We start from the raw sequence: 24,315 nt of genomic DNA, 5'->3' as shown, positions 1-24,315 counted from the left end.
CACCAAACAGTTTTGTGTGAAGTTGGTATTTGGGTTGTTTTCTTTTCTTTGGTTTTTGACTTGATAAGGTATTCAAACATTTACTTCAACCAATCTCTAAAGACATGTCGTAATCACTAATTATGGTTTCATCAAGTTATAGAGTAGAGTGCCTAAATGTAGAAGGAGATAAAAAGTCGATGAAAGTCAATTTAGGATACTTTCATGGAGTTTGTCTTTGTCCAACTTTTTTTTTAATTACGTTTTCCGCTGCTCTAAGTTGAAATACATAGGCTACGGAAAATAGTTAATTTACCGTGTAGTGGAAAATTTAGTTATGTAGTTCATAATAATTATAAGATCACAAATTGATTATACAGGGCATTGACAATATGTGCGTCACATTGCTAATACCGTAGTTACATGACGCCAAAAGCCGAATAAGCTAAACAAAGAACCCGCATTTAATGATTTTGCTTCAAGTTTTTGACATGTTTGACTTTTGTTTGGGTTTAAACACCTCCTCCATATTACTCAGTGCAAGAATGGATCCACCTTCCATTATACTTGTCAAATTCTTCATTCGTATGCACATTTGAAACGGTTGAGCAAATGACTTGGCTTACATAATGTTGATTTCATTAGTTTTAGTAAAAAATTAAATCTAAGTGAAAAAATTAAATTATTTTTTTCAATTGACTTCAAACGTCGTCTATTCAAATTTGTATTTCATTTATGACAGGCTAAAAAAAAATAATGTATATTATTTTTTTTTTCATTTGACTGAAATGAACAAAATTAGGAAGAGAAACAGTTTTTTGAAACAGAAATTTTGTGCGATTATCAAACGCGTTTCTATTCCAGGAACAGAAATTTTTAGCGCTTATCAAACGCATTCTGATTCTCTAAAACTCATTCAGGAATAGAATCAGAAAAAATCATTTTAATCAGAATCGGTTCTCAGAATCAGAATGGTTACCATACGCAGCCTAAAAAGATTTCTACATAGGAGAATAAAAAATAAAGAGTGTCAATAGCTTCTCAATTTGATAAAATTTTTTAGACACTCTTAACAAGTAAAGAGATGGTAGCTTTTAAAAAAAAAATTCAATAGATCCGGTCCGAGCGATCCAATCTTAAGACCTTAGAATCGGGAACCGCACCGCTCCTTCTAGAATTGGGAACCGGACCACCAATCCCGGTCCCCGTTCGGTCCAGCAAGTCCGGTCCGGGTGGTCCGATTTGCTCACCCCTAGCTATAAGTGAAAAAGTAGATTACACAAGACGTGAGGTATACTCTATTTTTCTCGAGATTGCATAACTCTCATTATCGAAATTTAAAAGTCAAAATCATTCCACATAATTATAGGTATAAATTTAAAAAATCAGCACAAGAAACTATAAAGTAAATACTTGCTTTTACAAGTTAATTTTAGACGGAAAAGAAAAAGTTAATTTCATACATCCTTAGAGCATATTATTAACTAATTATCATTAGTTGAGTAATTGTGCTAAAAAGAATAAAATAAAAATAGCCGAGTGAAAACGCGACCATTGATGCGATCAAGACTCCAGAGTCCAGATGCCACATGCTCCACAACTGTGGTGAGATTGCGAATCGAACCGGGAACCGATCGGAAAATGGCCACGTCCTCGTCCACCGTCACGGAGGCCCTCAGGGCGGTGCTCCACCGGGTCGGCCAGGCCGCGGAGAAGTGCGGCCGCGGGTCGGACCGCGTCCGGGTGGTGGCCGTGAGCAAGACGAAGCCCGTCGCCCTCATCCGCCAGCTCTACGACGCCGGCCACCGCTGCTTCGGCGAGAATTACGTCCAGGAGATCGTCGACAAGGCTCCTCAGGTTCCGGACTCTAGCTGTTCCAAGTTTGATTTTGCCGCGTTCGGAGTTCCATTTTTGGTTGAGATGATGGTTGATTTTATTAAAACTCGGAGGCGAATCTCTCGAGTGCGCGGGAGGGATTTGGATGATCGGTGGTTAAAAGGGGAACTGAAGAATCTGACTTCGGTTTCTTCTACTGTGTTTGTTCTGAGCGGAGTATGTAGTGACAAGTTCGAAGCGACGCTAGTTAGAAGCTAAAGATGATCAAAGTCTCTGTTTTTCGGGGATTTGCTTCTATTAGCTTTGGCGATATGGAAATAGTATCGAGTTTTGCAAAAACGTATATTCTTTTCCAATTGTTAGATTCAATTCTTGATTTGCAATTGCAGCTTCCGGAGGATATCCAGTGGCATTTCATTGGGAATTTGCAGAGTAATAAAGTGAAGCCTCTTCTCAGTATGTTTCGATTAAATCCAAGTCTGGCTATTTTGCGTCTTCTGAATTGAGAAACATTATTGGGCACCTTTGTATTTGTATTTTGTTCTTTCTGCCTTCTTTCTGCCTCATTATGTCCCATTAACTCTTGGGTTCCGATCGCAGAAAAGAAAGATTCAGAAAACATTTTCCGAAAAAATGATCGCTTGTATCGCTTAAAATAATTAGTCAGTGGAAAATGTTTTCATTATTGACAACAGTTTATGTCTACTTGAGTTCCACACAGTGTATAGGAGCCACATTATAAAGCATTAGCAGTAATTGAATCTCATGGAGTTTTACTGATCCTCTGGAGAGACATTCGAGTTCAGTTCTGAGAGTAAGAAATTATGCTGTTGACAAGCTTGCCCTATTCTTTTTTCTTTTTTTGAAATTTGGATGGATCAGGTTGTCATATATAGTTGTAACAACTAAACTGCAATTATCTTTTGGTTATGAAAGGCAATTTCTCATATAGCAATTTGATACTATATCACCTACAGATCCTCTTTAACTGTAAATTGCTATTTGTGGGCTTCCTTCTATCATGTTAGAAACTTCATAAGTTTTTAAGGTTGCCCTGATACTGTTACCAATCCTTAGTTCTCTTTCAGTTGTTCACAATGTCGTCCCCAGTCCCTCTTTCATCTGATTGTAATGTCTATGTAACATGTCTTATTTTTGCAGCTGGTGTTCCCAATCTTGCGGTTTTAGAGAGTGTAGATGATGAGAAGGTTCTTAAATTCACTCCTTGTTATTTTTTTGAGGAATCTGAAGTTTGTGAATCCGCATCTGTATCTGGAAGGCTCTAACATAATTAACATTTGCCTACTACTCTGACACTGTCAGATTGCCAATCGCCTCGATAGTTTTGTGGCAAGTGCTGGAAGAACTCCTTTGAAAGTCTTTATCCAAGTGAATACCAGTGGTGAAGAATGTAAGCTATTTAATTTTCTGAATTTTTGTTGAACTGATAGGCCATAATTCTTGTCTCTCATGCTATGATGATATCTTCTTGACTACTTATAGATTAGGATAGAAGACATATCTTTTTTTTTAATGGATATTATAAATAGGGATAAGTGCACTGGAAGTTCTAAAACTTGTCACGAAAGTGCAATTGGGTCCTAAAACTTTCAAAACAATGCAATCAAGTCGTAAAACTTGTCAAGTTGGTGCAATCAAGTCCTAAAACTTCTTAGCATTTTCCGTTTGTTAAGTTTGATGGAGTTAGTGGAAAGAATTAATTGCATCAACTCGACAAGTTTTAGAACTTGATTGTACTTTTTGATAGTTTTAGGACTCAATTGCATTTTCATGACAAGTTTTAGGACTTTCAGTACACTTTTCTCTTATAAAATACTATCTTCTCAACTGTTTGTTCATATGGAAAACTGCAGTTTCTGATTTTTTTTGTTAGCAATTCTTCATGAGTAACTGATTTGCCCTTTGTAATGATTATCTCACGAGAACTATTCAGATATCGTTATGAATCCACTGCTAGTCAATTTCGTTTTGAGAGTTTGGACCATACATCCAAGCTGCTTCATTTTCCATTTGTATATGTCTATGTCGAACTCCTGTGTTTTGGATATCTTGCACTGCACCTTCTGTTTTCTAATTCCTAGAGGCAAAACACTTGGAAATGCTTGAACTCGGTGTAGAAGTCATTTAATGGATTGCATCCTCTAATTATTGTCGTCAACCAACAGTAAGACTAAGTTGCCAGTGTTTTTATGATGTATGGAAACTGCAAAATACCGTGGAGATATTTTCCTTATAAAAAAGGCATAATTTAGCTAAATCAACTTACTAAGTCAATACTTTTCTCTCTATATTAGGTTGCACTTTTTCTTCTCCTTGTCTCTATCTTTTCGTGATTTTCTCTCTCCTCTAAATATTAGCAAATATCACTTAATTAGAACAGTTATTCCTTGCATGCGTAAAATATTTTCTTTCAAAACTGAAAAATATAGTGATTGGGTTTTCCTTTTTATTTTGTAAAACAAGATTTAAATGAAGTGAGAAATAGATTGGCGTACAGTTTGTCTTAAGACGGAATGAAGGAAAGCTATTAGCATTATGGAGGGGCAGAATTCCTATGTTCCAGACTGTCATTTTTAGTCCTTTTCCCCTATACATATTTATATATTTTTATTTTTATATAATTATTTCTTTTCTCTCAATCGGTCTTGATTTTATTTTATTTATTTTTTGGTTCATAGACCGCCAACCTAACTAGTTTGGGATAAATGTGATGTTGATGTTGATGTTGATGTTGTTTTCCTTTTTATTTTGGTAAAATCTTACTGCATATTGGATTAGAAATGTGAAATTCATCTCTATGGGGTAAAATTATGTATACACTCGGGAGAAAGTTTGAGAAGTAATTCAGGTAAAAACTTGTGAGTGATAATTATGTCTACACCATTTAGTGGGTTTTTCTTTTAGACTTCTTTTTTGTTGGCTTAAATTTCTGAATCTTTCTAAAGAAGTGACGGACTTGTTCTTTTATTTCAACGTTGTGCATATAGATCCTAATCATAGACAATTAATTTTGCAGCAAAATCTGGTGTCGAACCCTCAGGTTGTGTGGAGCTTGCAAAACATGTGAACCAGAACTGCTCGAACCTGGAGTTTTGTGGTCTAATGACAATAGGGAACCTGGATTACACATCAACGCCTGAGAACTTGAAGGTGATATAACCTCTGACTCGGTTTTTGATGATTTGCTATTTTTTTTTTTTTGTTTTGGTCGGATAGGATTTGCTATTGAGAAGCTGACTTTTTACTGCCACTTAATAGTAACATTTTTTGGTAATTCTAGACATTAGCGAACTGCAGAAGTGAGGTCTGCATGGCACTTGAAATACCAGAAGAAAAATGTGAGCTGTCCATGGGAATGTCCGGTGATTTTGAACAAGCTGTAAGGAACCTTGCAATTCCCGATTTTATTGCTACAACTATTTCGCATATTGAGTAGGCATAACATGTGCATCTAAGAGATTTGTCAATGTCAGTTGCACCCGTAGACATAAACTTCTTCTGAGGCCTTCTCTACTAATTCCTGTCTAGCAAATGGTAATGCTAGGTTTTCCTTATTGTTTGCTAATTTATGCAGATCGAAATGGGAAGTACAAATGTAAGGATTGGATCCATCATATTTGGTCCAAGGGAATATCCTGAGAAATTAACGAATTAGTGTCCTCCCAGCATCCTGAAGATTTTGATCACTTGTACGTGTTTAAAAGCCTCGAAAAGTGTAACTTCTTCAGCATGGATGATCAGAATTACAGACCTAATGGTGAGAAAGGAGTTCTTTTGGATCAATTCATTGTTCCCTTCCATTGGGAATGGAAGAAGTTCTTGAAGCATCCTCATAAACTTTGGCTTCTCTGGCATTAATCTCTGAAACCAGGAAAGTGTTAAGTTCATTTTGCCGCATTAGATGTCTCTGTGTCTATAGTTCTCTTCAGCGTGGGAATTTGAAGAACCCTGATCATAAAGGAAGTAACCCGTCTTATTTTTGTGCGATAGACGAATATCTGCTAACTCGGTCAGATTTTGATCAATCATTGTACCTGCCAGACCATAAGATGGAGAAACATGCCATGCCAGACCTCTTAGATGAACTTGTCCCTGTGCCCAAGGGAGTGCAACGGGGCGGTTTTCTTAAGAACTTCGTTCTCATGCTCTGCATCGGTTCATTTTGCTTGCCGAAACATTTCATTCATTCACCGTGCTATATCTTTAGCTCGAGTCTATTCTCGTAACTTGGTTTTAGTTAAAACCTTTTGGTCACTCCGATTTATGTCGTTTGACTGGCGCGGTGTGTATATCGCAACTTTGGTTCGCAAAGTGTTAACTGACCGGTGGTTCTTTGTTGAATCACTTGTATATGTGGCAACTGTGGAAAACAGTCTTATAACCGCACGGGTTCTTCTTCTTCTTCTTTTTCTTCCTGCTGTAACCACCATTTTCGGCACATTCTAAGCATTCATGGCCAACTAAATCGCCACCGCTCAACTGATTCCTGATCCATATCATAAGTAGAGGGCGCGAAACGATGTTTGCACAGACGTGAAGTATATCATCATCGATCTTGGAAGGATTTCTTAATATGCTGACCCCATAGAACCGCCCATTTAAGTAGAGGACCCGAAACCACAAAGACCAATGCATATCCACGAACATATAAACATATAAATTTCGTGTGCCATTTTGAATTATTTGCTTGCGAAACATAGAAAAAGAAAAAGAGTTAAAGTCAGAGACTTTGAACTTCCAAACAAGGGGCAAAGGAACTTTTACCTAATCGGTTTAGCTCAGATGATTACGAAAGGCCCTCAACGAGGAAATAAGCATTAAACCTCTCTAAAATGCATTTAGTACGCACAATATGTTGATAACTGATTCTTAAATGATTTAGCACCATTTGTACCCGGCAATGGCATGGTGTTAGGTCCAATTTCCCTCTCATGCAACTTGTTTTGGGTCTCGTCGACTATGTGGATTGCGAGATGGTCGTGCACATTAAACTCTCGATTTCTAGGATGGATTTTAGGCAAGAGTTGAAGATTACTAGCTAACTGTGAATTTTTTTGACAATCTCAGATAGGTTTAGCTTGCGATATTAGCATCATGTGCCAACGAATTCGAAAGCCACTTGGAACTATGGCGTCCAATTCGTGCTTTGAAGAGTTAGTTGAAAACTACACAATTATGGGAAGAACTTTCCACATCACAAGGAGCAATTCTTGCTAGATGGCTCGTGACTTGACTACCGACATGCACCGCCACTTGGTAAAAAAAACCACATTTCGTATTGGCTCTTTGTAACATTTTACGAGACTGCCGACAACTATTCTAAAGTTGTGTGTTGAAGATACGGTTAGGTGCTCTAAAATTAATATTTGAGGAGGCAAATACGGAGACATTGAGATATTCGAACACGAAGGAGAGCACAGCGAGCATTTTGCATCGGTGGTCAACAATGGCAACTCTGCTGCTGGAGGAGAACGATAAGGCAGTCGCGAAATTATTGTACTGCATGCCTAGAAATGGAAGGAACACCATGGGTGTGGTTGCATTAACTCCTTACTTCAGACCCAACCCCACCCCACATGCTCTCAACCACAGAAGCTTTCCTCTCTCTCAACTGTGAATCTTACAAAGGAAGAGGAAACATGTAGCGGAAGATCATGATGATGAGGGTGATCAAGAAACGTCATTCACATGGAGCTTGCGTTTTTTCCGATCAACCCGTTGCTGTCAGCCTGTTTAGAGCGAGGGAAGTTTGCACGGAGCACACGCTTGTCGAGATGCACGTACAAGTCGGGTTACAGAAATCCCACGTCAGAGAACTTGTGTGATATGATGTGGAGCAGTCAATATATTCATGTTGGTTCATAAGGTGGGTTCAACCGGAGATGTTGACGGATTCGGACTTGAGCTCTCTTTTTAGCGCTTTCTCCCGAGTGTAGGTATCGTATTTCTGCTGCGCGTTCCCAAGTAACACTCTTGTGTGACGAAACTGGATAATGTGTTTTTCACCCCTCTAGTTGGGGACAATAACAACATGGGACCAGACAATGAGATTTCTTGCTCGAGTGCCAACTCTTTCCCTTTCACTTGTCCCTTGTCAGCCCCATTCATATGATCTCACTCTCTTCTCAAATCCTCATCTTCATTATTTCCTGCAACCGTCATTCACCTTCATTCCCCTATATAATTCTGGGGTTGGAGAGAGAGAGAGAGAGAGAGAGAGAGATGGGGGAGTCGCAGTGCAGAGGAATAGCAGCTGCAGCAGCAGCATTATTGATGGTTGTTTGGGTTGGGGTGAGTGATGGTCAACTGGCTTATGATTACTACAAGACAACATGTCCAGATGCTGAAGACATTGTCAGGAGGGAGGTGCTGAGCTTTGCTCTCTCGGATGCAACTGCACCTGCTGCCTTCCTCAGGCTCATGTTTCATGACTGCCAAGTACAGGTAGAGAGAGAGAGAGAGAGATCGTACAACTCAATATTCTTCAGAATGTCAACAATTATTGAAAAACCCTTTTGAATACATGTTTTTAGAGTTGGTATTGTGTTGAGAGTTCTTCTTTTCCGGGGGGATACCGAGAGTTTGTCATGCTTCAGTCAATTGATAATATCTCGAATTTGTCGCTTTCTTACGTCTCGTCTCATCTTGTAAGGGATGCGACGCTTCGATACTTCTCGACCCGGTCGGCGTGAAGTCAGAGATGAGATCGTCAAGGAACTTCGGCATCAGGAAGCTCGAAGAGATCGAGCATGTCAAGGCGGCGTTGGAAGCTGAATGCCCTGGTCAGGTATCTTGTGCAGACATAGTTGCATTAGCTGCAAGAGAATCGGTGGCTCTGAGTGGAGGACCGCACATTGCCATTCCACTTGGGAGGAAAGACTCGAGAGCTAGCAATTACCAGCAAGCCGATGCTCATCTCCCTTCTCCAAGTATTTCTGTCGATGCATTCCTTCAGACCTTCATGGCGAAAGGGTTGAATCTCGAGGAATCGGTCGCTATCTTGGGTAAGAATCAAATATCATTAACTTCGATAACGAGAGACTAAGTACTTAGGTAGGACTTGTCCTAATCAGCGGCATTAATGCATCTATATGTGCATAGGCTAAGCTGATAGACACTTGAAAAGGAGATTTTGGCAGTTCCGGCTAGTCCGCTATCGGGGTACGGTTTTTGCATTAGCTCATGTGATACCGACATGCTTGTTTTGTGACATACTTGTTCATAAAAGTGAAAAAGCACTTTAAGATTGACCTACCCTAATGTTTTGGGACATGACTTCGAGCTCCCATAACCCTCTCGCGACATGGAAAGTGATTTTAAGAATTCTGCAAGTCTTGCACCGATCCGTGCCAACAGCCGAAGTTTCTCAATCAAGCCCTGATCTGATCCGAAATATTCCATGTTATTTGTGAGTTCAATGTGGAACCGCTCTTTGCAGGTGCGCATACTCTAGGCGAGGGACACTGCCTGAACATCGTCGACAGATTGTACAACCCGAAAGCCGACGATCAAATGAACTCGGTGTTCGAAGCTCGGCTCAGACTGCAATGCCCAACTCCAGCTCCCCTGACAAATCTCACAACCGTATCCAATGACATAACCCCGACAATATTCGACAACCAGTACTACAGGGACATTTTGTTGGGCAAGGGCTTGTTTCTCATCGACTCGGGCATCTCGAGAGATCCTCGCACTTCCGATCTGGTTAAGCAATTCGCCATCGACTGGGACTACTTCTTCCGCGCATTTTCCTCAGCGTTCGTCAAGCTCTCCTCGACCAACATTCTCAGCAAGGCGAGGGGCGAAGTGCGGAAACAATGCGGTCGGGTGAACTAAGTGCACACAGAATTTAAGCATTCCCATTTCTTATCACGGCGAATGAAGTATATTCATCACAGATTTACTGTATGTGTGAATCCTTAGAAAATACTGGTGGTGTGATGGAATGAAGTCAAGAGGCTATATAAATGAACTCACATGCGATTGTTCCTCAACAACCAAGCCTACCGAGGGCTCCGCTTGCAATGTGCCGACTCATTTAGTAGTCGGCTACCTCAGCCATTAACTCGAGCTATGAAATTTGACATTTTTGTCTGCAACTGCCAAAATAACCTTAGTCGAGATGAAAGTTGAACCTGTGTGGAAGCACATATTACTGGATAGGAGTGAGCATGATCCGGATGGATAGATTTCATATTAGAACCTGAAACTTACACCGCTATAACCGATTCCCAATTTTTAAAATCTGGAACCTACCATTTTTGTCCTCAAATCTGTTTTGAAACCCACCTTGCTTTTTAGGTCGGGTTCCAAGGTATATTAAGAACCTATTTTTCTTTTGTTTCTATTTCTCATTTCATTTTTTCCGACAAAATAACATGAATAGCAACGAAACGATTCGAAATAAAAGATGAATAACAAAGCTTACTATCCGCCAAAAGCAATTGTCTTTACTATGGGCAATAGAAATTACAATCCACCAAAACAAAAAAAGTGAGATGAGGGAGACTAGATTTTTTTTTTTTTAACAGTAGCAAAAAATAGGTTTCAAAATCGATTCGGTCCCCGAGTAGGTCTTCACTTGGAATCAAAAACCGGATCAGCTCCAACCGGTTTCCAAAAATTAGAACCTATATCCGGACTGGTTTGAACAAAAATCGGTTCCCGAACCTATTTTTCGAGTGGTCCAATTTGGTTTTCAAGGAAATCTGGTCCGATTGCACACCCTATATGCTTGATTTAAAGGTGTCGGCCATAATCATTATATGGAGGGAAACTATCATAGACTGCATCCAGAGAAGTCAGAATTTTGTCGATCGTACTTTTCAGAAAATTCAATGACAGCCTAAGTTGGTACAAGTACTACCCCTGAGAAAAAAATTGCACATAATTGAGATCCCTAGCGGAACCAAGAGACGTAAGGTTGAGAACTAGTATAATGAACTGGTAACAATAAGAAAGGTGTGTGTGTGTGTGTGTGTGAACTCATATTTCGTAATTCTCGTGTCGTTTTCTCGAAATCCACGAGTTATAGCCGCTGTCACAAGAGTTTGGCGTTGGATAATGTAATGCTATTGTCCGACTCTATTACCTCTAGGCTTATCTGCATAAGTTCTAGCAGGGTGCTCCACTTCCCCTCCAAATTGGGTTGAAGCTGGTCAGTTGTTACTTGTTAGCGACTCCAGGAGCCTTCGGAAATAACTAGTAGTGCAGCTGATCAAGGAGTCGAATCTAACAATGAGGAAGCATCAAAACGACCAACCGTCCCCTCACTCAAAAGGCGCATGGCCGCTCCTTTTGAGAACTTCCTTGCAAACAAAAAGCAGGGAACAGATGACGAATTTGCACGGCACCACTCTGTCCTAAACTCTGTCTCATAATACACGTGATTGATTTTCTGCAAAACCGATGATACAAGCAATGGATCAGAAAATGAGATATAAATGAAAAAAGGAGAAATCAGGTGGAAGAATGTGAATATGTACCATAAGCAGTTTTAATTGAAAGAAGTAAATAGGATCAAGCAGTTAACCAAGAATTTGGTTGGTTGAAGGGAGGTTTTTGTTATTCTTCACAATTAGTTACCCAAATACCTATGTAGCAATCAAGTATTTGTACTTAGTATTTGTATTGCCAAATACAATTATTTGCTTAGTGAAAAACTACCACTTCTGCTGCAGGGAAGTCCATCATGGATATAAAAAAAAAAAAATTAAGCAGCAAAAGTTGGGAACTAAAGCACTAAGCAAGATTTGCTGTAGAACGAAAAGAAACATAATTTTCTCAGCCTGCCATCAACGTAATCTTAGAGAAACCACCTTCATTTTCAGAGAATGAAAACTAAAAGGGAAATGTGCTCAGGACTGACCTTTATTCCCTGGATTTGTCGCGGACTGGCATTTGCATAATTAAATGTAACAGGATGCCAACCTTTAGTATCCATCTTTGTAGCCGACTGGTTCCATGAGGTATACGTTACTGTTCTTCGTTCAAGTTCAGTTTCAAGCTCATTCAACTAGCACAACATACACAGTAAAAGATTTATGAGCCACGTGATATCCAGAGTCCAGTTAAAAGGTACTTGCAACGTGGGCTTTAAATGATCGAGCAATGTCTATTAGCAACAATTGAAGTAGAGGTCAGCCAGGTATAAGATGCTTAAAATGACCAATGTAGCATTAATGGGATGTAAACATGAAGGTGGTGATGAATATGTTTCTTACTGCAAGCAACGTCTGGACATAATGTTCATCTGGAATACAGTTGTGCTGCTTCTGAAGTTTCTGCAGTTGGCAATGGATCTCATATTAGAATAACTAGCAGTTCAAACAGACAGTTTTAAACAATCTAGGAATGGATTCGTAACCAACAGATGTCCCGTTTAGAAGCAATTGTGAACATCATGCATCAACTTCATGAGGTGCCATGAAACATCGAACTGACTTATTTAGCCATACTTAGATCCTTCAAACATTGCAAAACTTTCAAACATATTCAGCTATATGCTATTAGACAGCATGCAGTATCGAGTATTCAATCAACATTTTTTCTGTAGGATCTGTGCGTGAGAATTGCTTGTTCCTTGAAGAGCTCACACTGGTTTGTAAATTAAGTATGATCCCAATGTTAAATTAAGACTGGCTATGCACAGACGAAGCAATCCAGAAAACTACTAGGGGGCACAACTTCAGAACTCCAGGCTTCAGACATAACTTGGAATTCTCAAAAAACTGGAACATGAGAAGAGTTAAGCTTACATAACAAAAGTCCCAGTTTCAAAAGGGTAATAGAAAACATGCAGAGAAAAGTTAAGCTTCTAAACAACGAAAACAGCAACATTCCTGTGTCTTAAAGAATACTGACAGTTCCCAGAAAAAAAAAAAAAAAAAAGAATACCGACAGTTATCAGGACACCACTCGCAGTTGGTTGATCACGTAAACCTTTAGCATTTAATCAGTGCGACAGCAGGGAAAAATGTATATCATCCAATTGTCAACATGGTGAGGGGTGGGCACAGGGAGTGATCTCAATAACAAACCAAGCAATCAAAAGATTGAAAATTTCACATAACGTCATAGCATGTTAGAAAGTACGGAAATTGATAGTCTCTCTATGAGGGGTCAAAAGACTCGAAAATCACTCACAGAGTTCAGCTCTCCTTTACTGGCATCTACAGGTGGTCTTCGCTGGTAGGCAAGCAGCAGTAAATCGTGTGAGAAGCAGAAAACATTATAAGAGTGAGTGTAAACAAATTACGCATTACATCATCTACCTTGCAAAATTTCTTGAATGCTGGATAAACAACCTCATCATCTACAACCACCTCTGCATGCCTACGAACTAAGGCGATCCACTGCAATCATAGCAGCAATAAGAACATTAATACAAGGAAGGCCACGGAAAAATGCTGGTTTCCATCAGCACAAAATATCAGCTCAAGGGATGCATTATCATCGCAATCACAAAAAAACAAACAGAAATGGAGCTTGGGAAATCAAGGTGCAGTTCATAGACCAAAGAGAGGGTGATCCAGGTGGCCTGGAAATACGAAATATAATGATCGCTCCGAATAAGTTGATAAATAAAAAAACATCGACACGACAAAAGCTCCAGCATGTAGGTTTCAAAGACAACATATACACCAATGAAAGCTCTAGCATGTAGATGGACCGCATTTACTTATCTATGTTTCCTCTCTACTGAGAACAAAAACTTCCGGAATAGATATGAACAGAGGCAAGTCTAATTATATGGGGCTTTCAATAGCTACAACAAATGCTCATTGAAGTATCAGCTGATACATCTTTTGGGGACAGAAGACAAAGAAATAAGACAAAACACCTGTGACCCTTTTCGCCATCTCTCTTTCGGAATAACTGGAAACATTTCAGGGTTGTACCGGCCCTCCTTTGCATCAAGAAAGCTACAAATTGTAAGGAAATGCATCAATTTACAGATGCAATGTATCAATCGAAGCATGAAATCACCAAACACACAAACAATGCTAAGCACCTCAACTATCAAAGGCCTCCATCTACCTGTCCACAAAGCTCCTCGAAGAAGCCATTAGATAGTTGTATATGTAGCTGAAGTTGTACAAAGGAACACAACTGCAGCACCAGGAAAAGAGAAACTTCATATATGATCAAGTTATGCAAAAGACGGACAAAAAAATCCTATTTGACTCAATAACGACCTTAAAGAACTAGTTTAAGCCACTGTATATATCAACACTAAGCATATGTCTTTCTATTAAGAAAAAAGAAAGCCCAAAGGATATCTAGCAACAACAACCTTATGTCCACATTTTAGTGCAAATAGATAACAAACTGAAAGCTAAAACTCTCCGATCATAATGAACGGATCAAATGCAAAATTACATCAAAGGAGCAAACCATTATAATAAGCAGCAGCGAGAATGGCTTGGATTGAAACTCATTTATGGTATGTGGAAATTTAGAAATAGAAGGATGCTTTCTGGAAATTCAACTAGTTTAAAACTACATGCTTATCAGAAACATAGAAGGAAAGTTACTTTTTTTTTTGTCATAAAAGGAAAGTTATCCTTAGAAGGAAATGGCACAATGGGAATAGTTTGAGCTCTTCATTGACTAGGTATTTATTTAATAACCACGTTGCTTGTAGCAGAGACAGCATTCCACTAAATGCTGCTGGTTTAAGAAAATGATTGTTCACTCACCCAAAAAGAGGTCAAATTCAGATGCTCGTTCTTAATGCAGAAGAAGCTCTTAGCTTGCAATGCCCATGAGATAAAAATTAATTTATTTGACTACAAAGGACATCAACCTATCGGAAAGGAGAACAAATCTTTGATTTGCTGGATCCTCAAGTGCTGCAGCAAACAATAATCTCTCTGCTTCGATCATACTTGACTCTCCCCATGCCACCTGTTAAATTGCATGACATCCAAATAGATTCAACTTATCATGACGGACGAGTCACCACCAGAAACAAAGGAGGAAAACAGCTTGTCGAGTTCAAGAATTGCCCTATTGTAGGCCCACCTAGCAGCTAAAAACATCAAGAGAAAAGCATCACTCAACTTTCAATCAAAGCACTAATTTCGACCAAAATGCCAAAAAAAAAAAAAAAAGGAACATACAGAAACATCAAGCCTAGTGATGAATGATGATAGTTTCATTGAAACTGCAGACACTCCATTGTATTTTGTTCCATTCTTCTCGTCTCCAGTGACTAGATGGACAGTTAAAAATAAGAACTTTTGGGAGACAACGAAAATCCCATCAATCGAACTACAGATTCAACCTCAGAGAAGATAACTTTTGAGCTGAAAATTGTCATGTTTGAGAGAGAAACTGAAAAATGAAAGCCATGCATCTCCTCTGAATTCCATGAGTCACCTGAATGCTATCTCCCAACTGGCGACCATAGAAGAAATGCGACCTCGTCGTCGATTCATCGAACACAAACCCCGGCTCCGAATGGATGTATATCGAGAAATTCGCCACGTCAGCATTCTGCAGCAGAGAGAACACACAAAAAGAACTCGTCGGTTCCTGCGCTGCACAGGCAAAGGGGACCAAGAAATCTCACAAGAACACAGAAAAGGAAGACGGAAGAGATCATCGAAACCTCGAAGAAGCTTCCCCAGAGGAAATCGAGCGGGAGATTGCGGCGAGCGAGATAAAGGAAAGCGAGCTTGGGATTGCCGACGAAGCCGGCGTGGCGGAGGTAACGCGATCGCGCGCGATAAATCTCGAGATACGGAGACGAGGAGGAGGAGGAGGGAAACATAGGCTGGTAGTGGAGCCTGAGGAGGGCGAAGAGGCAGAGAGAGATTGAGAGGAGGATGACCAGCTTCCAGCCGGACCAGAGCACGTGCAGGGTCGGGGCTTGCGTGGACTTCTTCATCGTCTTCCTTCCTGCGAACAGCGAAGACATGAATTTTACAGAGCAGAGCAGAGCAGAGAGAGAGAGAGAGATTACATTTGATTGGAGAGAGCAGGAGAAGCAAGGAAAGCATTTGCACGAATTGGAGCATTTGAAGCTCGCACGCAGAGAAAAGCGGAGAGAGAGAGAGAGAGAGAGAAGAGTGGGAGCTTCGAAGGGAAACTCGAGGCAGAGCTCGAAGCTTTGGTTGTGGTGGTGGTGGGGGTCGTTCGTCGTCGTCTTCTTCCAGGACGCGAAAAGTGACGTGAAGAGAACGTTTCAGAAGAAAACGATGCGGCCTGAAACGACGCCCCGTTTCGGTTTCGGTTTCGGTTTCGGTTTCGTTTCGTTTAGTTCACATCATAACCTGACGTGGCTTCAAAGCCCAAACCCCTCCTATTTCTGAAAAATCATTGGAATACCCTCACTTAGTCCCACTCCATAAATATTCTATCGGGAGACCAACGCGTAAACGACATCTTATCTCTAATCGTGTTTCAATTTTAAAATTCGAATTATCTCACTGTTACCTTTTAAATAACCTTGCAAAAATAACCGAATCGTAAAATTTTCTCTTATTAAATACACGAATGTGATTTGTAATTTCTTTATACTATATTAAAATATTCTTTTCATTAAGATAGTACTCACACAATTCGTGCTAAGTCGACTTTGTAGGGTGTTTCAATTGTCAAATTTTTGCGTGCTCGCAACACCAATGCACACTTCTTTGTAACACTAATTCGTGACGTTTTAGACCACATTCCCCCAAAATTGACAAACAAAAGTTGCCATTCCTTCCAGCCACACGGGCCTCTCTTTTTGTCTTTTTGCTTATTTGGGGGTTAAGAATAATGATTAAACGGCACCGTCCAAGTATGACAAAGGGACGTGTCAACAAGAAGGGGAGAGAGACTAGGAAGATGGGGTTTCTTCTTTGTGAACATAGAGGTGGGAAAGCCATCAATGTCAGTAAATGCTGTGACCGTTCATTGATGGGGGTGGTGCCGTCTCTTGAGGAATTTGACTTGTGAGATGCAAAAGGGTGTCCGGTGAGTGGTCAACCTACTACGGTTCTTTGATTTTTGCCTTTTCTTGAAGATGAAATCACCTCCATATCTTTGACCCTTTCCATCTCTCTCTCTCTCTCTCCCTCACCTAATTGCTCAGCAAAAGACCATTTTGCAAATGATTAAGAGACAAAGCACAGAGATGGATTTGCTGTTGAAGGAGAGAACTCTGCTGCATAAAGCACTTTATACAAGCTGTTCCTCAGTAGAATGTGTACACTTGATACATCACAACCCACCTTATGGCAGCATTACAATCGCCTTATGCCGGTCTTTGCTTCGCCAAATCTGCGAAAAAAAGTTACTTCTCATCTCTGGGGAGTGCATGCTTGCTTTCGGGATTTGAACACTGGAATCAAGACTGACGGCAACGTGTCTGCACTCTCAAGTTAAACACCTACCACCACAACACCAATGCAATGCTTTATTTTTGTATGTGAAATAACAGCATGGGAACCACTCTGAGGAGATGATATATGTCGACAACCTAGCAGATCTCAACTGCTCTATATCTTCTTCTTTGTTGTTCGGTCTTAGGGAAGAATCTGGAATGTTGGGAGTCGGGTTTATCAGCAGACAAAAAATCACAGGATAAAACTTGAGTCTCTTTAATGGAACATGACTCTGTCCTGACACCGGTGTATAACCAATTTTAAGCTCAATACACACCTTGGCATTTACTTCTGTTGGCACGAGGTAACCGAGGACCAACTCCATAATGCACAGTCAAAGTGACTATTGAGCTCCGACCTTAATATTTTGGCGGTCCGAGATGACATTTAGGATCTTCCCAGGGACAAAGATCCTTTTCTTGATGGATTTTCCATCCAAATACTTGGAAAGTTTCTCGTCTTTCGAAGCTAATATGAAAGCATCCTCCTCGGTGCACCCTTCTTCGACCTGGATGGTACCCCTCGTCTTGCCGTTGATCTGAACTGGTAGCGTTATAGCCGACTCCTTCAAGTAATCGGGATTAGCCTGCCATTCAAAAACAGAACTAGGGAATGAATGGTGACTCGTAATTGAGCCCAAATATCCATGTTGGATCATGATGTTAGAGACCACAAGAGAGTCGATCAGAGATATGCTCATCCTTAATTTCTTTACATCTTAAAATCGACCATAGTCTACTCAGGGCTCTCACTACCATATAAGAACTATGGATTTTACATGTTCTGAGATTACATACAAAAAAAAAAAGGAGGAACAAGAAGAAGAAGACTCCTCATAAGTTGAAACGCTATTTGCATAAGCAACAATATTAGCAGAATTTTACTCCTTAAGTATTGTCATCTCTCACCTTATTGATGATACATACCTTTGGAAAATTTACATAAGCCAATGAATCTGAGTGCCCTAGGCGGGACCAAAGCTCCTCTGCCATATGAGGAGCATATGGAGCAAGCAACAAAACAAATGCTTCTGCGACTGGCCTTGGCAGTTTTTCCCACTGAATGAAAGAGAAGAAAGAAAATAGAGCACTGATCTCACAAAGAATAAATGCCATACTAATCAAAGCTGAGAAAAAGGAAGAAGTAAATAAAGCAACACTAAAAAAATAGCAGGGGCATTTCATTCAACAGTAGAAAAACAACCTTATACGCAGCATTAATGAACTCCATCATTGCAGAAATTCCAGTGTTGAACCGTGTCCCTTCTATCTCCTCTGTTACCTGTAAATGGTAGAGAACTTAAATTGACAGCTCCAGCATTCTAATGCTATGTCATCATTTACATGTACATGCTGTTGTCAAATTCCCACAGGTCCTCGTAAAGGAATTTAACCACTTCTAGTAATCTATTTGTCACTCCAAACAGAATACATGTGTGAATTAGCAAGAACTTAGCTAACAAACCAGAAACCAATAAGGCATTCTAAAAAAATGACAGATGATGCAACAGAAGTAAGACCTTAGCAATACATTTATGGAGAGAACGAAGCTGTTCTAGACTTGGTTCTGCATCGGTTGCCACTGTTCCCCCCTTGAATGTACCACTAGTTGATGGTGAACCAATAAGCAGCCTCCACGTTCTCGCCAGAAACCGATGAACACCCTCAATCCCACTGGTGCTCCAAGTTTTTGAGTCTCTGGAAGCCAATGGAAACAATAGAAACTTTAGGATGCCCCAAAATGATAGTAAGAGCCTAGATAATAGGATCTAGGGGGGAAACAGAAAACTGAAGGTATATGAATACCTAAACGGTCCCATGAACATCTCGTACAAGCGAAGAGAATCCGCACCATACACGGAAACAACATCATCAGGATTGACAACATTTCCCCTGCTCTTACTCATTTTGTAAGCACGAGCTGTTAGACGAACATTAGGATTGTCCTTCAGTACGAAAAATTCCCCAGATTTTGTCACCTAAGCAAAGGAGGTGGTATTGCTTAATGCACAAGATAATGTCATGATTTCTACCTGAAATGCCAAAGTTGGTGCAGGAAAGTAACTTACTTTTTCTTCAGTAACTACTTCTTGAGTATATTCACCCAATGAATCTGCAGCTTCTGCAGATACATAATTTCCATCAGCATCTCTGTATGCTGTATATTGAACCTGCCACACATGCCATTTAGAAAAGCACTCATTGATGGAAGAAAATACGGAGAAACAATTATTACTTACCTCGCCAAGAATGATTCCCTGGTTTATAACACACTTGAAAGGCTCTTTCGTGGAAACAACACCAATATCATATAGAACCTGAAGCATATCCAGCAGATAAGGATAAGACTGAAGTAAATAATATCAGCATAACACCAAACCATATTCCGCCTGATAACAGTGCACATGTTCCACAACCTAAAAGCTCTTCCATACTAACTTAACCCGCATAACTACCCAAGAGAGCGGATCGAGGTAAATCTAGGCTGATAAGACCCACTCAATTCCAGATATCTTAAGTTTTAATCTCTAGGCTGTCCTCCTATGGTCTCTGTATAAGACCAAGACTGCCCTAAGAACCATCTTCCTACAGAAAAGAACCACTGAAAATCAAGTTACGATGCTTTTGGTCAAGGTAATTTGGAATACTAAAGGGCATAACCACATAAGCACATGGTTTTTGGTATAATCCAGTTTCTTACCCATTGTTTCTTTCATTAGTTAGTTAGTTAGTTAGTTAGCATTACACAACCCAGCCAGATACAAAGGCGAGAGAAGTCCAAGTCACAAACCTTGTGCCAGAACCTAGAATAAAGTAAATGGAGTACAGCATGTTCCGCACCACCAACATACACATCAACTGGGCTCCAGTACCTGAGACAAGATAGTAATATGAAATTTAACATGGTAAAGCAAACGTAAGATGCATGATCCCTGCATTAGATCAATCAAAGAATATTAAACTGGTGGAAGAATATGAAGTTTAGAGGTTGATCTTACATTTCTTTCTCCTTAGATACTATATCTTTGGAATTCTTGGGATCCATAAATCTCAGATAATACCTGTTGATGAAGGAAATGCACAAAGTCAAATCCCAAGACTTTTACAAGACCATTTGATACCTGCACTTTACAAGTTCAAAAAGTTGCGGCAGACCACACCAAAATCATTACCAGCAAGAACCAGCCCACTGCGGCATGGTGCTTGTTTCTCTTCTACCAATTTTTCCGGATGATTGATCCCTGATTCGAACCTAAGAGAAACAAAATTCAGCAGAACCCTAGGGGAATAAGTTGGAAAAAATATGTTTCATAAGAGAAATAATATAAAATAGGTGACAGAAAACATACCCACGCCTCTGCCTTCGATAATGGTGGTTCCCCCGTCCCGGTGGGTGTAAAGTCCTCTAACTCAGGAAGCAAAAGAGGCAGGTCTGTTTCACTGAGTGGGACACTCTCACCGGTTTCATCAAAGAAAACAATGGGTATAGGTTCCCCCCAGTACCGTTGCCTAGCAAAGAGCCAATCCCGCAACTTGTAGTTCACCTGAAAAATTAAAATTGCAAGCAAATACAGGTATTCCAATCATTTCACGGTCAATTGGAACCACCCCCAGCCCAACCCTTATAATCACATGGAAAATGGATCAAATAAAGAGACATTGCACCTTCTTCTTCCCATTGCCAGTCTTCTCAGCCCATTCAGTGACACTGGAAGCAGCTTCACTGCTCGGCAAACCGGTGATGTCAAGCCCAGACGTCAAGTCCGAGGAATTAATAATTATCCCTTCACCTGAGTAAGCCACCTTAGAATCAGGGCTGCTTTCCCCATCAGGAGTCACAACCCAATGAATGGGGATGTCATACTTTAGAGCAAACTCGTGATCCCGCATATCATGTGCTGGTACAGCCATTATCGCTCCTGTACCGTAACTGACAGGAGCAGATAGTGTAGGTGATGCACATATTTTATGATGTGCTCTCTGGAAAGAGAACCAACTTGAAAACACAAGCAAACATGTCGACGAGAAGTAACACGGAATAAAAGTACTGAGACCATTTTCTAGAAAAATGCTTCCAATATTTTACTTTGGCAATGAGACATTCTCTAAATTTTCAAAAGAGGTGAAAATTAACAATCAACTGGTATTCATACCTCCCTAATACATAATCCGCAACCCATATAGGGATTGCTTCTCCATTAGCTGGGTTTATTGCGAAGCTACCGCTAAAGACACCAGTTTTTTCCTTCTGAAGCTCAGTTCTCTCGAGGTCACTCTTTCTCGATGCTACATCCTTGTATTCCTCCACCTATAGCAGCCAAATATAAAGTTATAATTCCGCTTACCATTAAAAAGAAATAAATACAAATTCAAAATCAGAAGACAATGAACATACATCACCATGTTGGGCTTCAGAAACAAATGCTGACAACAAGGGATGCTCAGGTGCAACGACTAAGTACCTGCGAGAAAAAGCCATGGATGAATGCATGCCATAATCCAACCAAATTCAGTATGGAGGGGTTCCAGTACAGTTAATATGAGGGAGAAGAAGTCTCACGTTGCTCCAAAGATTGTGTCGGGCCTGGTAGTGAAAACAGTCAGCTCTAGATTTCTTTCCATTCTATCACCAACAACAACACGGAACTTTAACTCAGCACCTTCTGATCTCCCTATCCAATTTCTTTGCATTTCTTTGACACTTTCAGGCCACTCGAGGTCATCTAGATCTTCAAGAAGACGGTCAGCATATTCAGTAATCTTGAGCATCCATTGCCGCATTGGCTGCTTGTAATAAACAATGACACTGTAAAATTATGAAACCATTCAAAATGATGAAAGATTGTAATCAAGCTAAAAAAGTCTTATTGTTTCCTAAAACGCGGTATATCATCATTTACCTTTCTTATGACTGGATGGCCGCCACGCTCACTCACACCATCTATTACCTCCTCATTAGCCAATACAGTACCAAGAGCAGGGCACCAATTAACTGGCACTTCAGCCTGAACAAGTGAACACCCGGACAATGACCATTTCAACAAATACTGAATATTCAGACAGAAGCAAGTGGTTTTAAGTACCTGATATGCCAATCCTCTCTTGAAAAGCTGAAGAAAAATCCACTGGGTCCACTTGTAATATTCTGGTTCTACAGTAGAAATTTCACGATCCCAATCATAGGAGAAACCCAGCGATTTAAGCTGCAATTCCAAATTACATGCAAGTGCCCAAATGTAAGACCATAGCCCGCCACATACTAGAAGCTTAGAAACTGCTTTAAACAGTGTCAATGATGAAACTCTAAAGTACCCACAAAAGTTTTCCTGCATCAGAAGTAAACAGAGAATATATATGAAGAAGCGTCTGCCAATGCTCTTACTTTCATTAATTGGATGCTCCATGAAAACATCCTAAAAAGGTTTAACTTTGGCCAGTCCTTCTCGGATATTCTTTCAGATTGATCAAGGCTATTTTAGCTGTTCTGACTACCACTAATAGTACCCTCGAACAATCCAATCCACTTTCTAAGCAATAAAACCAAACAGCTAGCACACCTCCCAGATGACCAAACCTCTCTTTGCAGTGTACTAGGACACGTGACTACGAAGCCAAAACAAAGTGTCTTCACCACAGAAAAGAGGTCAATTTTTTTTTTTTTTCCAATGGCCGGTGTAGGCCCCAGATTCTTTCCCACACAATTCAAATCAAGACCAGCTAATGCAATTTTATGATAATGCACCTACACTAAACAAGGAAGGTCGTCACCTGGGTACGAAATCGGTTAATGTTCCTCAAAGTCGTGATTTTCGGGTGGGTTCCGGTCTGCCAAACACATAAGCAAAGTCCTGTTACAAACCACTACACGACCGCAGAAGAATTTTTTAAAAAATGCATGTAATCATCAAGCCAAAATCGAAAAGAAAACCTCAATCGCATACTGCTCTGCAGGCAATCCAAACGCATCCCATCCCATTGGGTGCAAAACGTTGAAGCCTTGCATTCTCTTGAATCTAGCAAGAATATCAGTAGCAGTGTATCCCAGGGGATGCCCAACGTGTAATCCCGCTCCACTGAATGGAAAACAATCAAATAGCAAAGAAAAAAAAAAAACCTCACTTCCAAGGACACAACATGAAAACCAAGCAAAACAATGAATTCAGTCCGAATGGATAAACTTAAAATTATTGAACTGATCACAACCAACCCCAGTTGCTCAAGACACTCAATTGAATTGTGCTTCCCAATTCCCATCCTTGGCCTAGTGAAGTCACCAACAGTGATATCACAATTACTCACAAACGACGACAACAAGAAACTAGAGAGAGAAACCTGGGATAAGGGAACATGTCGAGGACATAGAACTTGGGCTTAGACGTGTCAATCTCATCGGGGGTTCTGAAAGTTTTGTTCTTTTCCCAGTATTCTTGCCACTTTGGCTCAATCTCATGAAAAGGGTATGCTCTGTTCACCAAAGGCCCTTGCTTCTGCTTCTGCTTCTGCTTCTGCTCTTCAACCTCAGTCAATTCGCCACTGACCTGACTCCTAATTCTTGCTCTACCACACGCATTCCTTCTACAGGTTGTACTGTCGAAGTGAATACCCAAGCATTTGTTCTTGACGGCGTTTCTGGGGAACAGTTTTCTGGGAAAGACTGGTCTCTCGCCCCAAGTGAAGCAGGGAAACGAAAGAGGCCGATAAGGAAACTGCGAAAGCAGCTGGTCTTGCAAATATTGAGAGCTTGTAATCATTTTCCTTAAGGGAGTGTGCTGAGAGCAGAGAAGGGGCGCGATAGGATGGAAGAAAGAATCAAGATAACGCAACCAATCCAATCGTTAATGGCGGGTAAAAAGCCTCGGCTTTTCCTTTTATCTGTTGTGGGTTTGCCTCCACATTTCAAGCCTTCGGCTTCAGCTTCTCAGCCATATGGGCTTTTTGGGCTGTGGCGTTTTGCGCTCAACGAGATAAAGGGACGAGAAGGATTTGAACTGTCGTTTTGGGAGCCATTTTAGGGAAAATTTAAATGAAAGACAGAATTTCGACTTCATTAGCTTCCATAGAACTCCACAAGCAAGATCCTTTGACCATTTGCTAATTTAGTTTTA

General features: G+C 40.4%; 4 protein-coding genes across 5 annotated transcripts; 2 read left to right on the top strand and 2 right to left on the bottom strand.

The window, feature by feature from the left end:
* The first annotated feature begins 1,529 nt into the window (after nt 1-1,529).
* LOC115757040 (pyridoxal phosphate homeostasis protein) lies at nt 1,530-6,022 on the top strand. Its single transcript, XM_030697125.2, has 7 exons — nt 1,530-1,836; nt 2,205-2,271; nt 2,977-3,023; nt 3,139-3,226; nt 4,853-4,986; nt 5,117-5,215; nt 5,411-6,022. The coding sequence occupies exons 1-7, from the start codon at nt 1,537-1,539 to the stop codon at nt 5,489-5,491; spliced, it is 816 nt and encodes a 271-aa protein (XP_030552985.2). The 5' UTR covers nt 1,530-1,536; the 3' UTR covers nt 5,492-6,022.
* A 2,003-nt stretch (nt 6,023-8,025) lies between these two features.
* Nucleotides 8,026-9,833, top strand: LOC115757039 (peroxidase 29). Its single transcript, XM_030697124.2, has 3 exons — nt 8,026-8,280; nt 8,489-8,840; nt 9,275-9,833. Exons 1-3 carry the CDS (start codon nt 8,059-8,061, stop codon nt 9,670-9,672), a joined length of 972 nt encoding a protein of 323 aa, XP_030552984.1. The 5' UTR covers nt 8,026-8,058; the 3' UTR covers nt 9,673-9,833.
* Nucleotides 9,834-10,637: 804 nt separating this feature from the next.
* LOC115757038 (glycosyltransferase BC10-like) lies at nt 10,638-16,073 on the bottom strand. Its single transcript, XM_030697123.2, has 11 exons — nt 15,806-16,073; nt 15,452-15,741; nt 15,220-15,336; nt 14,645-14,745; nt 13,876-13,947; nt 13,679-13,760; nt 13,110-13,190; nt 12,982-13,023; nt 12,060-12,119; nt 11,705-11,851; nt 10,638-11,233 (listed from the first exon to the last, which is right to left on the bottom strand). The coding sequence occupies exons 2-11, from the start codon at nt 15,728-15,730 to the stop codon at nt 11,054-11,056; spliced, it is 1,161 nt and encodes a 386-aa protein (XP_030552983.1). The 5' UTR covers nt 15,731-15,741; nt 15,806-16,073; the 3' UTR covers nt 10,638-11,053.
* Nucleotides 16,074-16,946: 873 nt separating this feature from the next.
* LOC115757035 (leucine--tRNA ligase, chloroplastic/mitochondrial) lies at nt 16,947-24,067 on the bottom strand. Of its 2 annotated transcripts, XM_030697115.2 has the most exons (21): nt 23,543-24,065; nt 23,139-23,283; nt 22,979-23,035; nt 22,294-22,413; nt 22,111-22,215; nt 21,771-21,994; nt 21,606-21,672; nt 21,364-21,518; nt 20,876-21,140; nt 20,560-20,754; nt 20,383-20,462; nt 20,209-20,271; nt 20,001-20,082; nt 19,450-19,527; nt 19,279-19,380; nt 19,016-19,188; nt 18,730-18,907; nt 18,414-18,491; nt 18,137-18,268; nt 17,488-17,796; nt 16,947-17,363 (listed from the first exon to the last, which is right to left on the bottom strand). In XM_030697115.2, the coding sequence occupies exons 1-20, from the start codon at nt 23,959-23,961 to the stop codon at nt 17,554-17,556; spliced, it is 2,961 nt and encodes a 986-aa protein (XP_030552975.1). In that variant the 5' UTR covers nt 23,962-24,065; the 3' UTR covers nt 16,947-17,363; nt 17,488-17,553. The 2 variants fall into 2 exon arrangements, with proteins under 2 accessions (XP_030552975.1, XP_048131778.1); XM_048275821.1 differs by lacking the exons at nt 16,947-17,363; nt 17,488-17,796 and having other exon boundaries at nt 18,741-18,907; nt 23,543-24,067.
* Nucleotides 24,068-24,315: the final 248 nt, after the last annotated feature.

The sequence above is a fragment of the Rhodamnia argentea genome, chromosome 3, assembly GCF_020921035.1.
Source record: "Rhodamnia argentea isolate NSW1041297 chromosome 3, ASM2092103v1, whole genome shotgun sequence".
Lineage (NCBI taxonomy): Eukaryota > Viridiplantae > Streptophyta > Magnoliopsida > Myrtales > Myrtaceae > Rhodamnia > Rhodamnia argentea.
The sequence above is the reverse complement of the archived record's forward strand: the minus strand, read 5'-3'. Positions and strand labels throughout refer to the sequence as shown.